General features: G+C 43.6%; 1 protein-coding gene across 1 annotated transcript; it reads left to right on the top strand.

Moving 5' to 3' along the window:
• The first annotated feature begins 17,902 nt into the window (after positions 1-17,902).
• hspb9 (heat shock protein, alpha-crystallin-related, 9) lies at positions 17,903-18,758 on the top strand. The gene has a single exon (XM_017487559.3). The coding sequence runs from the start codon at positions 17,976-17,978 to the stop codon at positions 18,591-18,593; it is 618 nt and encodes a 205-aa protein (XP_017343048.1). The 5' UTR covers positions 17,903-17,975; the 3' UTR covers positions 18,594-18,758.
• The last annotated feature ends 698 nt before the right edge of the window (positions 18,759-19,456 follow it).

Here is a 19,456-nt window from a genome sequence, read left to right as displayed (position 1 = left end):
CGGCTTTCTACGCGTCTTCTGCACGAGGCATTGTTGATGTCTCCCACATCGTACCGCGCGTCAGGAGACATTCGCTCGGACAGTACTTCCTCATGCAGGACGTTTAAGCACAGACATCACGAATTATATCGCAAATATCCTTTCTACAACCTGAGAAGAAGGAGCAAAAGAGGAACTTTTGCTGATGGCAGATGTTCAGTCAGTAGGTCTCACAGCGCAGAGCTGAGATGAATCATATCTATCTGTTGTGAAATACAACCGTGTCCTTGTGTATTGTCAAGAGAGTTTTTTCGCTGTTGTTGTTGTTCCTGAATAATGGATTTCACCCTTTAATCCAGCGTGACTCTGAGTCATATTCGACACGTGAGTCATATTCGGCACGGAACGGTACGAACAGTAAAGATCGGCTGAATATCCTAGGTCTCTCCCTTACTCTTCTACTTCTTTAGCCTTCTTTTTCTGTCTCGCTCTCGTTCTACCAAACATTCTTCCTCTATCTCTGCCTTCTTTTCTCTCTTTATCTCTCTCACTCCCCCTCTCTCTCTCTCAGGTATGTAGATGAAAGGGCGGTGAGGATGTGGGGGTCAGAGTTGGAGAGAGAGAGAGAGAGAGAGAGAGAGAGGCGCAGAGGGAGAGGGAGGAACGAGATTTATATGGCGCTGCTGTAAAACTCTGACCTTCCAGCTGTAAATCTGCCAAGCGAGTCGGCCTGCACAACAGGAAACAAGAGAGAGAGAGAGAGAGAGAGAGAGAGAGAGCGAGAGAGAGAGAGAGAGAGAGAGAGAGAGAGAGAGCGAGAGAGAGAGAGAGAGAGAGCACATTCTTTTGAATTATGAAAGAGAGAGAAAGACAAAAAGGGTCAGACACAGAGAGAGAATAAAGAACCATGAGAGAGAGAGAGAGAGAGAGAGAGAGAGAGCGAGAGAGCGAGAGCGCGAGAGAGAGAGAGAGAGGCTACATTTCCCTAGCCTAACTTTAATATCTCACTGAAACCACACCGTACGTTGGATCTAAACCGCTTCTGAATCCTTTTTTTTTTGTCCTCACAATGACGTCGACGATTCACCGCCCTCATCATCCGGCGCCACAGACACGGAGCCGTCGATCATCTGTACACACGTGAACGAAAGTCGCGCGTGTTACCGCGACGACCGCTACTAGCACCCTTACTAAACACTACACACCTAAACGCTTCGATCTTTACGTTTCAGAAACACGCACGTACGGCACGTGAACACCCCTACGACGGACCGTACCATCTCTATAACTGTTGATTCTTGCGTCCGAATCGAGTGTGGATATTAACGTCCGACGTCTCGTAGGAGACGGAGAACCAGATGTTTACTCTTCCTGATAGGTTGGAAAAAAAAAAACTGTTGATATTGGTGAAGTTTTCTCTGAGGCGATGTCCATTCAAGGAATGTGGAAGGAGTCTCCAGCGCAAGTGCTAATAAACGTGAAAGAGCGCGCTCGGATTACAGATGTTTATGGGGTGTTGGGTTTTTTTTTTTTTTTGTCGTCGATGAGAACTTAACGCTAACCCGTGACATAACAAGTCCTGAACTTGAACAGACGGTTAAATATAGTCGTGTGTTTATAGCGTGTAGTTTAAAGGCGTAAGTGTGTCGAGCGTGCCTGCCAGGCATGATATGAATCTGCAGGAAGCAGAGCATGCTGGGACAGGAAGTGGCAGAGATGGTGGCGTCTGTGGAGGTTTTGCTCTCTGGAAGGTGTGTCACGGCTCAGGGTCATGAGAAGTGGCACACGCACACTACAAGTCTGAGTGAGAAAACTCTCGTGAACTTTCTAGGCACGCCGAAGATGTGATTCGGGTCTACCTTCGTCTCGCTCACACGCCCGAGAGTGTGAACGAGTGCGCGCTGGCTGCGCGTTTGACCCCGATGAACTCCGACGCCGCTAGATGCCAGACGTCAGTTAGAGCCCGGCGCTTGCACCGAGTCGTCAGTGTTGCAGCAAAGACGCTCCTCGTGGGGTTTTTTTTTCTTCTTCTTCTTCTCTCGACGGCGTCTCTCTGAGGTGTTTCTGAATCAGTGGCGTAAACACGAAAGCGTTAATGAGGAACGAGGCCGGAAAAAAAACCCCGTACACGTCCCTGTTTTGAAATCGGAGCGGCGCTTGAGCAGCGCTCGAGATAAGCTCGAGCAGGAAGTGTGAAGGTCGAGGTAGGGAACAAAGGGTTAGCGAGTGAGGGCAGGAGATGAGACGAGACCAGACGAGACCGTTCTCACACGTCTCACTTCCTTCGGGCTTCTCACGCGAGCCTCGATCGGCCCTGACGCACGATCACGTGCTGCTGAAGAAGAAGAAGAAGAAGAAGAAAAAGAAGAGGAAGCTAGCTAGAATACACAGCCAAGATCGTGCTTCTCATCCAGCTAACTGTCCCATGAGAGGAAGGACTAGAAGGTGTCTTTGAGAAGAAGAGGCTGAAGTACTCCGATCTCGTCGCTGAGGCTGGATACCAGGTAGAAGTAGGATGAACTGTTCTCCTCCTGAGGGATGTGGGAGGAACTGGAGCGGTGGTACCTGGCTGACAGCCGTGCAGCTCACCTATGCCATATGGAACCATGCATTAATGGGGCCACTGGGGCTTGCTACAGCCTTAGTCACTGGGGAGGCGTACATACTTTTGGTTGCAGTAGACATGGTGGAAAAAAACTCCTCGGAAAGCGCTGTGATAAGAAAATATGCAACGTGCAAATATGGTGTTGGTGACAGTAACTCCGCCTCCACTTCACCACACCAAGCCAGTGATTATTCCTTACGTATAATCTAATATCCTCTGTACATGAGAAACGATAACGTATTAGGTTTTATAACCAGGACATCGATATAAACCTGTGATCTGTAGCTGCGCCCTTCTCAGAGATTCTCCGAGAAAACTGATCAACACCTTCTGACCAATCAGAAGCCGGAATTCAGCGGTACAGCTCTGTAAATTCAGCCTCCACACACTGGACGCTTCCTGCGTACAGGCCCTCCAGGCTGAAACGGAGGAATGTGAGCTAAATGACAGAATGCAAGCATCACACCATCCATCTCTCTCTCTCTCTGTCTCTCTGTCTCTCTCTCGGTCACTGTTCTAGAGAATGATCTACAGCAGCCATGACAGGTTTTTGCTCGCCGAATTCCTTACAAGGTAAATCTCTCCTCCTGATATTACTCCCGTCGCCAAAACCGTACCCCACATTCTTCACATACAGTGTACACGTACTGTAGCATTCTCAACCCCTCTGCGTCCTCCTCTTTCCATCCCTCTAGCTATCATTGTGTCTCTCTATCTGTCCATCAGCATGAAGAACCTGGAAAAGAGCTAGAGGGTTTTCAGCAGAGTTGTCAGACTAACACATCCCTCCATCTCTCCACTGGGAAACACTAAAAGCAAAGTTTCTACATGGCACTGCTAGAACACACAAGTGTGTGTGTGTGTGTGTGTGTGTGTGTGTGTGTGTGTGTGTGTGTGTGTGTGTGTGTGTGAGCGTATGAGTGTTACTCTAATGTCAGTCAGTATCTTAAAAATTTTCTGGTGTGTGTGTGCGTGTGTGTGTGTGTGTGTGTGTGTGTGTGTGTGTGTGTGTGTGTGTGTGTTTCTGATTCATCCACGATCACATACTGAGCCAAAAACTGATTTCAAAATACATTTTCAAAGAGCTGAAAAAGGAAATCTAGCCAGTGGGTGCATTCGGGGTTTTGTAAATCCAACAGCGCCCTCTGTCCGTCAACAGAAGAACTGCAGCCCATGATCACAGATAGATAGATAGATAGATAGATAGATAGATAGACAGAGAGATAGATAGTGATTATCTTACCTTCTCACTCAGTCATCTTTTTTTTTCGTTTCTTTTTACACTTGACTTTTTCATTTGTTTCTTTTGTCATTTGCTTTCCTACTTATTCATCCAATCCTTGTTTTTCCTTCTTTTCCTTCGATCTGTGATTTCTTTCCATTTCGTTTACTCTTGTTTTGCTTCCCACTTCCGATAGATAGATAGATAGATAGAGAGAGAGAGAGAGATACCGTACATAGATATTTTCTTTTTTTCCTGGTTTTACCGACCCTCATTCATAAATACATCTTTGTGTACTCTTTGATCTGTTTACTCTTTATCTCCCATCTCCTCATGTAAACAATGATGCTTTTTTTTCTTTTTACTTGAATTCCTTTCTCATTGAATTTTGTTACGCTTTAACTAAATATTCATTCAGTCCTGTTTTCCTTTCTTTCTTTTTTTCATTTCCTTTTCTCTTCTTCTTTTCTACACCGTTTGACTTTTTCCTGACATCTCCAAAACAGCAGGTGTTGTGGGGTGTTCCCGGTACGCAATGGTTAGTACTTACCAAAAATGGTCCAAGAACAGGGTCAGGACCGCCCAAGACTCACTGATGCGCGTTGGGAGCGAAGGATCGGATCTGGTCCGATCCCTCAGAAGAGCTACTGTGGGATAAATTGCTGAAAGAGTTCGTGCTGGGTTTGATAGAGAGGAATCCGAACACACAGCATCAGAGCTTGTTGTGTACGGGGCTGTGTAGCTGCAGAGCGGTCAGAGCGCCCATGATGACCCCCTGTACACCTCCGAAAACTCCTACAATGAGCATCAGAACTGGACCATGGAGCAATGGAAGAAGGTGGCCTGGTCTGATGAATCACGTTTTCTTTTACATCATGTGGACTACCGGGTGTGTGTGTGTGTGTGCGTGTGCGGCGCTTACCTGGGGAACACATGGCACCAGGGTGCACTATGGGAAGAAGGCGAGTCGGCGGAGGTAGTGTGATGTTCTGCTGGAAACCTTGGATCCTGACGTTCAGTGGATGTTACCTCGACACGTAACATCCGCCTCCCTAAACATCGTTACAGACCGAGTACACGCCTTCATGGTGACGCATAATCACAGCGGCCTCTTCCGGCAGGATAACGCTCCCCGAGACACTGCGAAAATGGTTCAGGAACGGTTCGACGAACACGACGAAGAGTTCAAGGTGTTGACCCGGCCTCCAAATTCCCCAGATCTCAATCCCATCGAGCGTCTGTACGACGTTCTGGACAAACGAGTCCGATCCACGGAGTCCCGACCTCGCATCTTACACCACTTCAAGGATCTGCTGCTAACGTCTTGGTGCCAGGAACCACAGCACACCTTCGGAGGTCTCGTGGAGTCCAGGCCTCGACGGGTCAGAGCTGTTTTGGTGGCAGATGTATGTGGAGATGTAGGAGTAGATGTAGGAGTAGATGTATGTGGAGATGTAGGAGTAGATGTATGAGGAGATGTATGAGGAGATGTAGGAGTAGATGTATGTGGAGATGTAGGAGTAGATGTAGGAGTAGATGTATGAGGAGATGTAGGAGTAGATGTATGTGGAGATGTAGGAGTAGATGTAGGAGTAGATGTATGAGGAGATGTAGGAGTAGATGTATGTGGAGATGTAGGAGTAGATGTAGGAGTAGATGTATGAGGAGATGTATGAGGAGATGTAGGAGTAGATGTATGTGGAGATGTAGGAGTAGATGTAGGAGTAGATGTAGGAGTAGATGTATGTGGAGATGTAGGAGTAGATGTATGTGGAGATGTAGGAGTAGATGTATGTGGAGATGTAGGAGTAGATGTATGAGGAGATGTATGAGGAGATGTAGGAGTAGATGTATGTGGAGATGTAGGAGTAGATGTAGGAGTAGATGTATGAGGAGATGTAGGAGTAGATGTATGTGGAGATGTAGGAGTAGATGTAGGAGTAGATGTATGTGGAGATGTAGGAGTAGATGTATGAGGAGATGTATGAGGAGATGTAGGAGTAGATGTATGTGGAGATGAAGGAGTAGATGTATGAGGAGATGTAGGAGTAGATGTATGAGGAGATGTAGGAGTAGATGTATATGGAGATGTAGGAGTAGATGTATGTGGAGATGTAGGAGTAGATGTATGTGGAGATGTAGGAGTAGATGTAGGAGTAGATGTAGGAGTAGATGTATGTGGAGATGTAGGAGTAGATGTATGAGGAGATGTAGGAGTAGATGTATGTGGAGATGTAGGAGTAGATGTATGTGGAGATGTAGGAGTAGATGTATATGGAGATGTAGGAGTAGATGTATGTGGAGATGTAGGAGTAGATGTATGTGGAGATGTAGGAGTAGATGTAGGAGTAGATGTAGGAGTAGATGTATGTGGAGATGTAGGAGTAGATGTATGAGGAGATGTAGGAGTAGATGTATGTGGAGATGTAGGAGTAGATGTATGTGGAGATGTAGGAGTAGATGTGGAGATGTAGGAGTAGATGTAGGAGTAGATGTATGTGGAGATGTAGGAGTAGATGTATGTGGAGATGTAGGAGTAGATGTATGTGGAGATGTAGGAGTAGATGTATGAGGAGATGTAGGAGTAGATGTATGTGGAGATGTAGGAGTAGATGTATGAGGAGATGTAGGAGTAGATGTATGTGGAGATGTAGGAGTAGATGTATGTGGAGATGTAGGAGTAGATGTATGTGGAGATGTAGGAGTAGATGTATGTGGAGATGTAGGAGTAGATGTATGTGGAGATGTAGGAGTAGATGTATGTGGAGATGTAGGAGTAGATGTATGTGGAGATGTAGGAGTAGATGTATGAGGAGATGTAGGAGTAGATGTAGGAGTAGATGTATGAGGAGATGTAGGAGTAGATGTATGTGGAGATGTAGGAGTAGATGTGGAGATGTAGGAGTAGATGTATGTGGAGATGTAGGAGTAGATGTGGAGATGTAGGAGTAGATGTATGTGGAGATGTAGGAGTAGATGTATGTGGAGATGTAGGAGTAGATGTATGTGGAGATGTAGGAGTAGATGTATGTGGAGTTGTAGGAGTAGATGTATGTGGAGATGTAGGAGTAGATGTATGAGGAGATGTAGGAGTAGATGTGGAGATGTAGGAGTAGATGTATGTGGAGATGTAGGAGTAGATGTATGAGGAGATGTAGGAGTAGATGTATGTGGAGATGTAGGAGTAGATGTAGGAGTAGATGTATGTGGAGATGTAGGAGTAGATGTATGAGGAGATGTAGGAGTAGATGTGGAGATGTAGGAGTAGATGTATGTGGAGATGTAGGAGTAGATGTATGTGGAGATGTAGGAGTAGATGTATGTGGAGATGTAGGAGTAGATGTAGGAGTAGATGTATGTGGAGATGTAGGAGTAGATGTATGTGGAGATGTAGGAGTAGATGTATGTGGAGATGTAGGAGTAGATGTATGTGGAGATGTAGGAGTAGATGTATGAGGAGATGTAGGAGTAGATGTATGTGGAGATGTAGGAGTAGATGTATGTGGAGATGTAGGAGTAGATGTATGTGGAGATGTAGGAGTAGATGTATGAGGAGATGTAGGAGTAGATGTATGAGGAGATGTAGGAGTAGATGTATGAGGAGATGTAGGAGTAGATGTAGGAGTAGATGTATGTGGAGATGTAGGAGTAGATGTATGAGGAGATGTAGGAGTAGATGTATGTGGAGATGTAGGAGTAGATGTATGAGGAGATGTAGGAGTAGATGTAGGAGTAGATGTATGTGGAGATGTAGGAGTAGATGTATGAGGAGATGTAGGAGTAGATGTATGAGGAGATGTAGGAGTAGATGTATGTGGAGATGTAGGAGTAGATGTATGAGGAGATGTAGGAGTAGATGTAGGAGTAGATGTATGTGGAGATGTAGGAGTAGATGTATGAGGAGATGTAGGAGTAGATGTATGTGGAGATGTAGGAGTAGATGTATGAGGAGATGTAGGAGTAGATGTATGAGGAGATGTAGGAGTAGATGTATGTGGAGATGTAGGAGTAGATGTATGTGGAGATGTAGGAGTAGATGTATGAGGAGATGTAGGAGTAGATGTATGAGGAGATGTAGGAGTAGATGTAGGAGTAGATGTATGTGGAGATGTAGGAGTAGATGTTGGAGTAGATGTATGAGGAGATGTAGGAGTAGATGTATGAGGAGATGTAGGAGTAGATGTATGAGGAGATGTAGGAGTAGATGTATGAGGAGATGTAGGAGTAGATGTATGAGGAGATGTAGGAGTAGATGTATGAGGAGATGTAGGAGTAGATGTATGAGGAGATGTAGGAGTAGATGTATGTGGAGATGTAGGAGTAGATGTGGAGATGTAGGAGTAGATGTAGGAGTAGATGTGGAGATGTAGGAGTAGATGTATGAGGAGATGTAGGAGTAGATGTATGTGGAGATGTAGGAGTAGATGTATGAGGAGATGTAGGAGTAGATGTATATGGAGATGTAGGAGTAGATGTATGAGGAGATGTAGGAGTAGATGTTGGAGTAGATGTATGAGGAGATGTAGGAGTAGATGTATGAGGAGATGTAGGAGTAGATGTATGAGGAGATGTAGGAGTAGATGTATGAGGAGATGTAGGAGTAGATGTATGTGGAGATGTAGGAGTAGATGTATATGGAGATGTAGGAGTAGATGTATGTGGAGATGTAGGAGTAGATGTATATGGAGATGTAGGAGTAGATGTATATGGAGATGTAGGAGTAGATGTATATGGAGATGTAGGAGTAGATGTATATGGAGATGTAGGAGTAGATGTATGTGGAGATGTAGGAGTAGATGTATGTGGAGATGTAGGAGTAGATGTATATGGAGATGTAGGAGTAGATGTATATGGAGATGTAGGAGTAGATGTATGTGGAGATGTAGGAGTAGATGTATGTGGAGATGTAGGAGTAGATGTATGAGGAGATGTAGGAGTAGATGTATGTGGAGATGTAGGAGTAGATGTAGGAGTAGATGTAGGAGTAGATGTATGAGGAGATGTAGGAGTAGATGTATGAGGAGATGTAGGAGTAGATGTATGAGGAGATGTAGGAGTAGATGTATGTGGAGATGTAGGAGTAGATGTATGAGGAGATGTAGGAGTAGATGTATGAGGAGATGTAGGAGTAGATGTATGTGGAGATGTAGGAGTAGATGTATGTGGAGATGTAGGAGTAGATGTATGAGGAGATGTAGGAGTAGATGTATATGGAGATGTAGGAGTAGATGTATGTGGAGATGTAGGAGTAGATGTATGTGGAGATGTAGGAGTAGATGTATATGGAGATGTAGGAGTAGATGTATATGGAGATGTAGGAGTAGATGTATGTGGAGATGTAGGAGTAGATGTATGTGGAGATGTAGGAGTAGATGTATGAGGAGATGTAGGAGTAGATGTATGTGGAGATGTAGGAGTAGATGTATGAGGAGATGTAGGAGTAGATGTAGGAGTAGATGTATGTGGAGATGTAGGAGTAGATGTATGTGGAGATGTAGGAGTAGATGTAGGAGTAGATGTATGAGGAGATGTAGGAGTAGATGTATGAGGAGATGTAGGAGTAGATGTAGGAGTAGATGTATGAGGAGATGTAGGAGTAGATGTATGTGGAGATGTAGGAGTAGATGTATGTGGAGATGTAGGAGTAGATGTATATGGAGATGTAGGAGTAGATGTAGGAGTAGATGTATGTGGAGATGTAGGAGTAGATGTATGAGGAGATGTAGGAGTAGATGTATGTGGAGATGTAGGAGTAGATGTATGAGGAGATGTAGGAGTAGATGTATGAGGAGATGTAGGAGTAGATGTATGTGGAGATGTAGGAGTAGATGTAGGAGTAGATGTATGTGGAGATGTAGGAGTAGATGTATGAGGAGATGTAGGAGTAGATGTATGAGGAGATGTAGGAGTAGATGTATGTGGAGATGTAGGAGTAGATGTAGGAGTAGATGTATGAGGAGATGTAGGAGTAGATGTATGTGGAGATGTAGGAGTAGATGTATGAGGAGATGTAGGAGTAGATGTATGTGGAGATGTAGGAGTAGATGTATGTGGAGATGTAGGAGTAGATGTATGAGGAGATGTAGGAGTAGATGTATGTGGAGATGTAGGAGTAGATGTATGAGGAGATGTAGGAGTAGATGTATGTGGAGATGTAGGAGTAGATGTATATGGAGATGTAGGAGTAGATGTATGTGGAGATGTAGGAGTAGATGTATATGGAGATGTAGGAGTAGATGTATGTGGAGATGTAGGAGTAGATGTATGAGGAGATGTAGGAGTAGATGTATATGGAGATGTAGGAGTAGTATGAGGAGATGTAGGAGTAGATGTATGAGTAGATGTAGGAGTAGATGTATGAGGAGATGTAGGAGTAGATGTATGAGGAGATGTAGGAGTAGATGTATGAGGAGATGTAGGAGTAGATGTATGTGGAGATGTAGGAGTAGATGTATGTGGAGATGTAGGAGTAGATGTATGAGTAGATGTAGGAGTAGATGTATGAGGAGATGTAGGAGTAGATGTATGAGGAGATGTAGGAGTAGATGTATGTGGAGATGTAGGAGTAGATGTATGTGGAGATGTAGGAGTAGATGTATGTGGAGATGTAGGAGTAGATGTAGGAGTAGATGTATGTGGAGATGTAGGAGTAGATGTATGAGGAGATGTAGGAGTAGATGTATGTGGAGATGTAGGAGTAGATGTATGAGGAGATGTAGGAGTAGATGTATGAGGAGATGTAGGAGTAGATGTATGTGGAGATGTAGGAGTAGATGTATGTGGAGATGTAGGAGTAGATGTATGAGGAGATGTAGGAGTAGATGTATGTGGAGATGTAGGAGTAGATGTATGTGGAGATGTAGGAGTAGATGTATGTGGAGATGTAGGAGTAGATGTATATGGAGATGTAGGAGTAGATGTAGGAGTAGATGTATGTGGAGATGTAGGAGTAGATGTATGAGGAGATGTAGGAGTAGATGTATGTGGAGATGTAGGAGTAGATGTAGGAGTAGATGTATGTGGAGATGTAGGAGTAGATGTATGAGGAGATGTAGGAGTAGATGTAGGAGTAGATGTATGTGGAGATGTAGGAGTAGATGTATGAGGAGATGTAGGAGTAGATGTATGAGGAGATGTAGGAGTAGATGTATGAGGAGATGTAGGAGTAGATGTAGGAGTAGATGTATGTGGAGATGTAGGAGTAGATGTATGAGGAGATGTAGGAGTAGATGTAGGAGTAGATGTATGTGGAGATGTAGGAGTAGATGTATGAGGAGATGTAGGAGTAGATGTATGAGGAGATGTAGGAGTAGATGTAGGAGTAGATGTATGAGGAGATGTAGGAGTAGATGTATGTGGAGATGTAGGAGTAGATGTATATGGAGATGTAGGAGTAGATGTAGGAGTAGATGTATGTGGAGATGTAGGAGTAGATGTATGAGGAGATGTAGGAGTAGATGTATGTGGAGATGTAGGAGTAGATGTATGAGGAGATGTAGGAGTAGATGTATGAGGAGATGTAGGAGTAGATGTATGTGGAGATGTAGGAGTAGATGTAGGAGTAGATGTATGTGGAGATGTAGGAGTAGATGTATGAGGAGATGTAGGAGTAGATGTATGAGGAGATGTAGGAGTAGATGTATGTGGAGATGTAGGAGTAGATGTAGGAGTAGATGTATGAGGAGATGTAGGAGTAGATGTATGTGGAGATGTAGGAGTAGATGTATGAGGAGATGTAGGAGTAGATGTATGTGGAGATGTAGGAGTAGATGTATGTGGAGATGTAGGAGTAGATGTATGAGGAGATGTAGGAGTAGATGTATGTGGAGATGTAGGAGTAGATGTATGAGGAGATGTAGGAGTAGATGTATGTGGAGATGTAGGAGTAGATGTATATGGAGATGTAGGAGTAGATGTATATGGAGATGTAGGAGTAGATGTATGTGGAGATGTAGGAGTAGATGTATGATGGAGATGTAGGAGTAGATGTATGTGGAGATGTAGGAGTAGATGTATGTGGAGATGTAGGAGTAGATGTATATGGAGATGTAGGAGTAGTATGAGGAGATGTAGGAGTAGATGTATGAGTAGATGTAGGAGTAGATGTATGAGGAGATGTAGGAGTAGATGTATGAGGAGATGTAGGAGTAGATGTATGAGGAGATGTAGGAGTAGATGTATGTGGAGATGTAGGAGTAGATGTATGTGGAGATGTAGGAGTAGATGTATGAGTAGATGTAGGAGTAGATGTATGAGGAGATGTAGGAGTAGATGTATGAGGAGATGTAGGAGTAGATGTATGTGGAGATGTAGGAGTAGATGTATGTGGAGATGTAGGAGTAGATGTATGTGGAGATGTAGGAGTAGATGTAGGAGTAGATGTATGTGGAGATGTAGGAGTAGATGTATGAGGAGATGTAGGAGTAGATGTATGTGGAGATGTAGGAGTAGATGTATGAGGAGATGTAGGAGTAGATGTATGAGGAGATGTAGGAGTAGATGTATGTGGAGATGTAGGAGTAGATGTATGTGGAGATGTAGGAGTAGATGTATGAGGAGATGTAGGAGTAGATGTATGTGGAGATGTAGGAGTAGATGTATGTGGAGATGTAGGAGTAGATGTATGTGGAGATGTAGGAGTAGATGTATATGGAGATGTAGGAGTAGATGTAGGAGTAGATGTATGTGGAGATGTAGGAGTAGATGTATGAGGAGATGTAGGAGTAGATGTATGTGGAGATGTAGGAGTAGATGTAGGAGTAGATGTATGTGGAGATGTAGGAGTAGATGTATGAGGAGATGTAGGAGTAGATGTAGGAGTAGATGTATGTGGAGATGTAGGAGTAGATGTATGAGGAGATGTAGGAGTAGATGTATGAGGAGATGTAGGAGTAGATGTATGAGGAGATGTAGGAGTAGATGTAGGAGTAGATGTATGTGGAGATGTAGGAGTAGATGTATGAGGAGATGTAGGAGTAGATGTAGGAGTAGATGTATGTGGAGATGTAGGAGTAGATGTATGAGGAGATGTAGGAGTAGATGTATGAGGAGATGTAGGAGTAGATGTAGGAGTAGATGTATGAGGAGATGTAGGAGTAGATGTATGTGGAGATGTAGGAGTAGATGTATATGGAGATGTAGGAGTAGATGTAGGAGTAGATGTATGTGGAGATGTAGGAGTAGATGTATGAGGAGATGTAGGAGTAGATGTATGTGGAGATGTAGGAGTAGATGTATGAGGAGATGTAGGAGTAGATGTATGAGGAGATGTAGGAGTAGATGTATGTGGAGATGTAGGAGTAGATGTAGGAGTAGATGTATGTGGAGATGTAGGAGTAGATGTATGAGGAGATGTAGGAGTAGATGTATGAGGAGATGTAGGAGTAGATGTATGTGGAGATGTAGGAGTAGATGTAGGAGTAGATGTATGAGGAGATGTAGGAGTAGATGTATGTGGAGATGTAGGAGTAGATGTATGAGGAGATGTAGGAGTAGATGTATGTGGAGATGTAGGAGTAGATGTATGTGGAGATGTAGGAGTAGATGTATGAGGAGATGTAGGAGTAGATGTATGTGGAGATGTAGGAGTAGATGTATGAGGAGATGTAGGAGTAGATGTATGTGGAGATGTAGGAGTAGATGTATATGGAGATGTAGGAGTAGATGTATATGGAGATGTAGGAGTAGATGTATGTGGAGATGTAGGAGTAGATGTATGAGGAGATGTAGGAGTAGATGTATGTGGAGATGTAGGAGTAGATGTATGTGGAGATGTAGGAGTAGATGTATATGGAGATGTAGGAGTAGTATGAGGAGATGTAGGAGTAGATGTATGAGTAGATGTAGGAGTAGATGTATGAGGAGATGTAGGAGTAGATGTATGAGGAGATGTAGGAGTAGATGTATGAGGAGATGTAGGAGTAGATGTATGTGGAGATGTAGGAGTAGATGTATGTGGAGATGTAGGAGTAGATGTATGAGTAGATGTAGGAGTAGATGTATGAGGAGATGTAGGAGTAGATGTATGAGGAGATGTAGGAGTAGATGTATGTGGAGATGTAGGAGTAGATGTATGTGGAGATGTAGGAGTAGATGTATGTGGAGATGTAGGAGTAGATGTAGGAGTAGATGTATGTGGAGATGTAGGAGTAGATGTATGAGGAGATGTAGGAGTAGATGTATGTGGAGATGTAGGAGTAGATGTATGAGGAGATGTAGGAGTAGATGTATGAGGAGATGTAGGAGTAGATGTATGTGGAGATGTAGGAGTAGATGTATGTGGAGATGTAGGAGTAGATGTATGAGGAGATGTAGGAGTAGATGTATGTGGAGATGTAGGAGTAGATGTATGTGGAGATGTAGGAGTAGATGTATGTGGAGATGTAGGAGTAGATGTATATGGAGATGTAGGAGTAGATGTAGGAGTAGATGTATGTGGAGATGTAGGAGTAGATGTATGAGGAGATGTAGGAGTAGATGTATGTGGAGATGTAGGAGTAGATGTAGGAGTAGATGTATGTGGAGATGTAGGAGTAGATGTATGAGGAGATGTAGGAGTAGATGTAGGAGTAGATGTATGTGGAGATGTAGGAGTAGATGTATGAGGAGATGTAGGAGTAGATGTATGAGGAGATGTAGGAGTAGATGTATGAGGAGATGTAGGAGTAGATGTAGGAGTAGATGTATGTGGAGATGTAGGAGTAGATGTATGAGGAGATGTAGGAGTAGATGTAGGAGTAGATGTATGTGGAGATGTAGGAGTAGATGTATGAGGAGATGTAGGAGTAGATGTATGTGGAGATGTAGGAGTAGATGTAGGAGTAGATGTATGTGGAGATGTAGGAGTAGATGTATGAGGAGATGTAGGAGTAGATGTAGGAGTAGATGTATGTGGAGATGTAGGAGTAGATGTATGAGGAGATGTAGGAGTAGATGTATGAGGAGATGTAGGAGTAGATGTATGAGGAGATGTAGGAGTAGATGTAGGAGTAGATGTATGTGGAGATGTAGGAGTAGATGTATGAGGAGATGTAGGAGTAGATGTAGGAGTAGATGTATGTGGAGATGTAGGAGTAGATGTATGTGGAGATGTAGGAGTAGATGTATGTGGAGATGTAGGAGTAGATGTAGGAGTAGATGTATGTGGAGATGTAGGAGTAGATGTATGTGGAGATGTAGGAGTAGATGTATGAGGAGATGTAGGAGTAGATGTATGTGGAGATGTAGGAGTAGATGTATATGGAGATGTAGGAGTAGATGTAGGAGTAGATGTATGTGGAGATGTAGGAGTAGATGTATGAGGAGATGTAGGAGTAGATGTATGTGGAGATGTAGGAGTAGATGTATGAGGAGATGTAGGAGTAGATGTATGAGGAGATGTAGGAGTAGATGTATGTGGAGATGTAGGAGTAGATGTAGGAGTAGATGTATGTGGAGATGTAGGAGTAGATGTATGAGGAGATGTAGGAGTAGATGTATGAGGAGATGTAGGAGTAGATGTATGTGGAGATGTAGGAGTAGATGTAGGAGTAGATGTATGAGGAGATGTAGGAGTAGATGTATGTGGAGATGTAGGAGTAGATGTATGTGGAGATGTAGGAGTAGATGTATGTGGAGATGTAGGAGTAGATGTATGAGGAGATGTAGGAGTAGATGTATGTGGAGATGTAGGAGTAGATGTATGAGGAGATGTAGGAGTAGATGTATGTGGAGATGTAGGAGTAGATGTATATGGAGATGTAGGAGTAGTATGAGGAGATGTAGGAGTAGATGTATGAGTAGATGTAGGAGTAGATGTATGAGGAGATGTAGGAGTAGATGTATGAGGAGATGTAGGAGTAGATGTATGTGGAGATGTAGGAGTAGATGTATGAGGAGATGTAGGAGTAGATGTATGTGGAGATGTAGGAGTAGATGTATGAGGAGATGTAGGAGTAGATGTATGTGGAGATGTAGGAGTAGATGTATGAGGAGATGTAGGAGTAGATGTATGTGGAGATGTAGGAGTAGATGTATGTGGAGATGTAGGAGTAGATGTATGAGTAGATGTAGGAGTAGATGTATGAGGAGATGTAGGAGTAGATGTATGAGGAGATGTAGGAGTAGATGTATGTGGAGATGTAGGAGTAGATGTATGTGGAGATGTAGGAGTAGATGTATGTGGAGATGTAGGAGTAGATGTAGGAGTAGATGTATGTGGAGATGTAGGAGTAGATGTATGAGGAGATGTAGGAGTAGATGTATATGGAGATGTAGGAGTAGATGTATGTGGAGATGTAGGAGTAGATGTATGAGGAGATGTAGGAGTAGATGTATGTGGAGATGTAGGAGTAGATGTATGTGGAGATGTAGGAGTAGATGTATGTGGAGATGTAGGAGTAGATGTATGAGGAGATGTAGGAGTAGATGTATGTGGAGATGTAGGAGTAGATGTATGAGGAGATGTAGGAGTAGATGTATGAGGAGATGTAGGAGTAGATGTATGAGGAGATGTAGGAGTAGATGTATATGGAGATGTAGGAGTAGTATGAGGAGATGTAGGAGTAGATGTATGAGGAGATGTAGGGGCAGATGAGAACCCAGCAGTGCTACTCAGTTTAAGCCTTTAACCGAGACACAGCTATAATTATCCAGTGATTTCATAGCTCATTAAAGCGTTTAGCTGAAGTGTGTCATGAACTGTGTCGGGTTATAAATATCTGAAACTGTATCTGTGTGTGTTCCCGGCTCAGCCGCGTTCCCGCGCCATTCCCTCACCGGGTATATCCTCAAGCGGGACCCCACACACCGACTGAGTCATAGCACTGTTTTGAAATGTAGTCGAGGTCATAAGGTGTGTGAGGAGTGTGAGCGTCACGGGTGAGTGTACGAGTGAGGGAAAAAGAAATGAACGGACACTCCGGCAAAATTCTCACTTTTATCTTATCAAATATATAATATATAGTATAATTATTATATGCAGCGTTTGAGTTTATTCATGAATCACCTTCGCTCGTTTTATTGAAGTGCTTTATCATGAAGAAATACTTGATTTAAAACAACAACAACAACAACAAAATAATAAATAATAAAGGATGTAAAAAATAAATAAATAAATAAATAAATAAATAAATAAATAAGTAAATAAAAATCCATGTAAATCCCAACCTTTGATTAATTACTTTGGAGAAATTCGAATCTGAAAAATATCAATTATACTTATTTATTTATTTATTTATTTATTTGACATGATTTATCATTTAATGCTTTAATTTGTATAGAGTTTTAATTAATATGTGATTTTAGATCGTTTCCTTAAAGGACTTGATCATAATTCTTTGTTATCTATAAAAAATAAAAATAAAAACCTGATGAAAATAAATGAATACATAAATAATAATAATAATAATAATAATAATAATAATAATAATAATAATAATAATAATAATAATAAGGAGAAGAAGAAGAACAACAACAACTAAATAAATAAATAAGGAAATTTTTGCTCTTGGGCGTATTAGTTATGTTTGATGATTATTTGATAGATTATTAACGTATTAGTTAACGTGTCCATTTTGGATGGCTGTATTCAGTCGTATATATTCTGCCGTTAAATATATTGTTGTCGTGGCTCACTTCACTTCCTGTACATAAAATAAATAATACACTCCACTATCCTCTACAACGTGCTTAAATTCTATTTAAGTGATTAAAATGGCACACGGATGCCTCCACTCCGAGCTCTATATTTCCGTGTACTGAAATGAGAATTCTCGACACTTTGGGAAATGACCTCATGTCCCTCTGAAGCGAGTCGGCGCAGGGGTACGGAGAAAGCGAGACGTTTCTCAATACGCGGCGTTTAAAATTAGCGCGCTGAGCTCACTCTCTGTGGCGTGATCTGTGGCCGAACGCTCGCCAGCCATCTCCGAGCCAGTAAGATCGACCGCAGGAGAGAGGAGACCAGCCGAGACGTAAATTTATCCATGACGGGTCGAATGTAAACGCGTCTTCTTTTAGATCTTGAACGTGACGACGGTGTCACGATGAGCTCAGTGGCGTAAACAGAGAAGCAGGAGGAGGTCCTGCGCTGGAGCTGGAGGAATATATATAAAGCCCAGCGAGGGTTTGTGTGGCAAAAGCACTCCCAGCTGAGAAGCCTTCAAGTTCTAGAAAAACTCGACAGGAACGATGAGCCAGTCCATCATGGAGAGCCTGTTCGGAGACGATCTCTTCTTCGAGGACTCGTGTCTGCTGTGGCCGAGACGCGGCGGCCTGACCGAGCGATTCCTGCGACGTAGAGAGCAGATGATGGAGAGCTTAAGGGCAGACGTCGGAGACAGACTCATAAACGAGCTGTTTCAGAGCCTGGATGAACTCTTCTCCTCGCCCTCGTCTTCCACGCCGTCCTCCACGTCCACCGCCGGACTCACGGGCCCGAGCGTCTTCTCTCTCGACGCTCGCGGCTTCTCTCCGGAAGACATCGGCGTCACTGTGCGAGGCAGAAAGCTGGAGGTCAAGGTGGCAAAGCCGGGCGAGACGGACTCGTCCGCTCCTGCGGGATTCTCACGGAGCGTGGAGCTCCCGGATCATGTCGATCCGTCCACGCTCACCTGCACGCTGGGGGACGACGGCTTCCTGAAGATCGAGTCTCGGGTCAGAGAGGCCGAGGCGGATAAGAACGCCGCCGCCGCCGCTGCCGCTGCTCCCGCCGCTGCCGCCGCCGATGCCCCGGTGCTCTTCAGAACGTCGCTGGACTTCCCCCTGGGCAAAGACAGCACAAGCAAAACAGAGGAGAAAAACGATTAGAGACTCCACACACACACACACACACACACACTGAAACCTCGTGCCATGCTGCTTGACATTATGTTTTCCCAAATGATCTGTGTTTTGTAAAAATGTATTTTATCCCACGCCTAAGCTATTTACACTCTCATGGCACTCGAAGTAATAAAACTTTTTCACTCATCAGGTGGTTTGTTTTGTTGGTTTTTTACATTTTTTAAAAATATATTTAATCCCCATTTTTATTCAATCTGAGCTCAGACTCGAATCATTCAGGGCTAAAGACGCCTCTTGTCGACAGAGCTTATAACCAACAAGTCATTTGGTATTCTTTATATTATTCTTCCTTCTCTGTTTAGCAGTTTTATCGAGGGGTTTGCTTAGCTTGGGCGCACGGTGGCTTAGCGGTTAGCACGTTCGCCTCACGCCTCCAGGGTCGGGGGTCGGATTCCCACCGCGGCCCTGTGAGTGCGGAGTTTGCGTGTTCTCCCCGTGCTGCGGCGGTTTCCTCCGGGTACTCCGGTTTCCTCCCCCAGTCCAAAGACGTGCATGGTAGTCTGATTGGCGTGTCTAAAGTGTCCGTAGTGTATGAATGGGTGTGTGAGTGTGTGTGTGAGTGTACTCTGCGATGGATCGGCACCCTGTCCAGGGTGTACCCCGCCTTGTCCCCCATGCTCCCTGGGATAGACTCCAGGTTCCCCGTGGCCCTGAAAAGGATAAAGCTGTGTAGAAGATGGATAAGATGGTTTGCTTGGCGTTGAATTTTCACTCGTTTTTTCCCCCCTGCTTTTACACTCTCGTTATTTTCTTGCGCTATTTCTCATATTTCATTTCTAGCTACGCGCTCATGAGTCTGTTTTGAGACACTTGGACCTGTAAAAGCT

The sequence above is a fragment of the Ictalurus punctatus genome, chromosome 2 (genome assembly GCF_001660625.3).
Source record: "Ictalurus punctatus breed USDA103 chromosome 2, Coco_2.0, whole genome shotgun sequence".
NCBI classification, from domain to species: Eukaryota; Metazoa; Chordata; class Actinopteri; order Siluriformes; family Ictaluridae; genus Ictalurus; species Ictalurus punctatus.
This window is presented reverse-complemented; position numbering and strand designations above follow the sequence as displayed.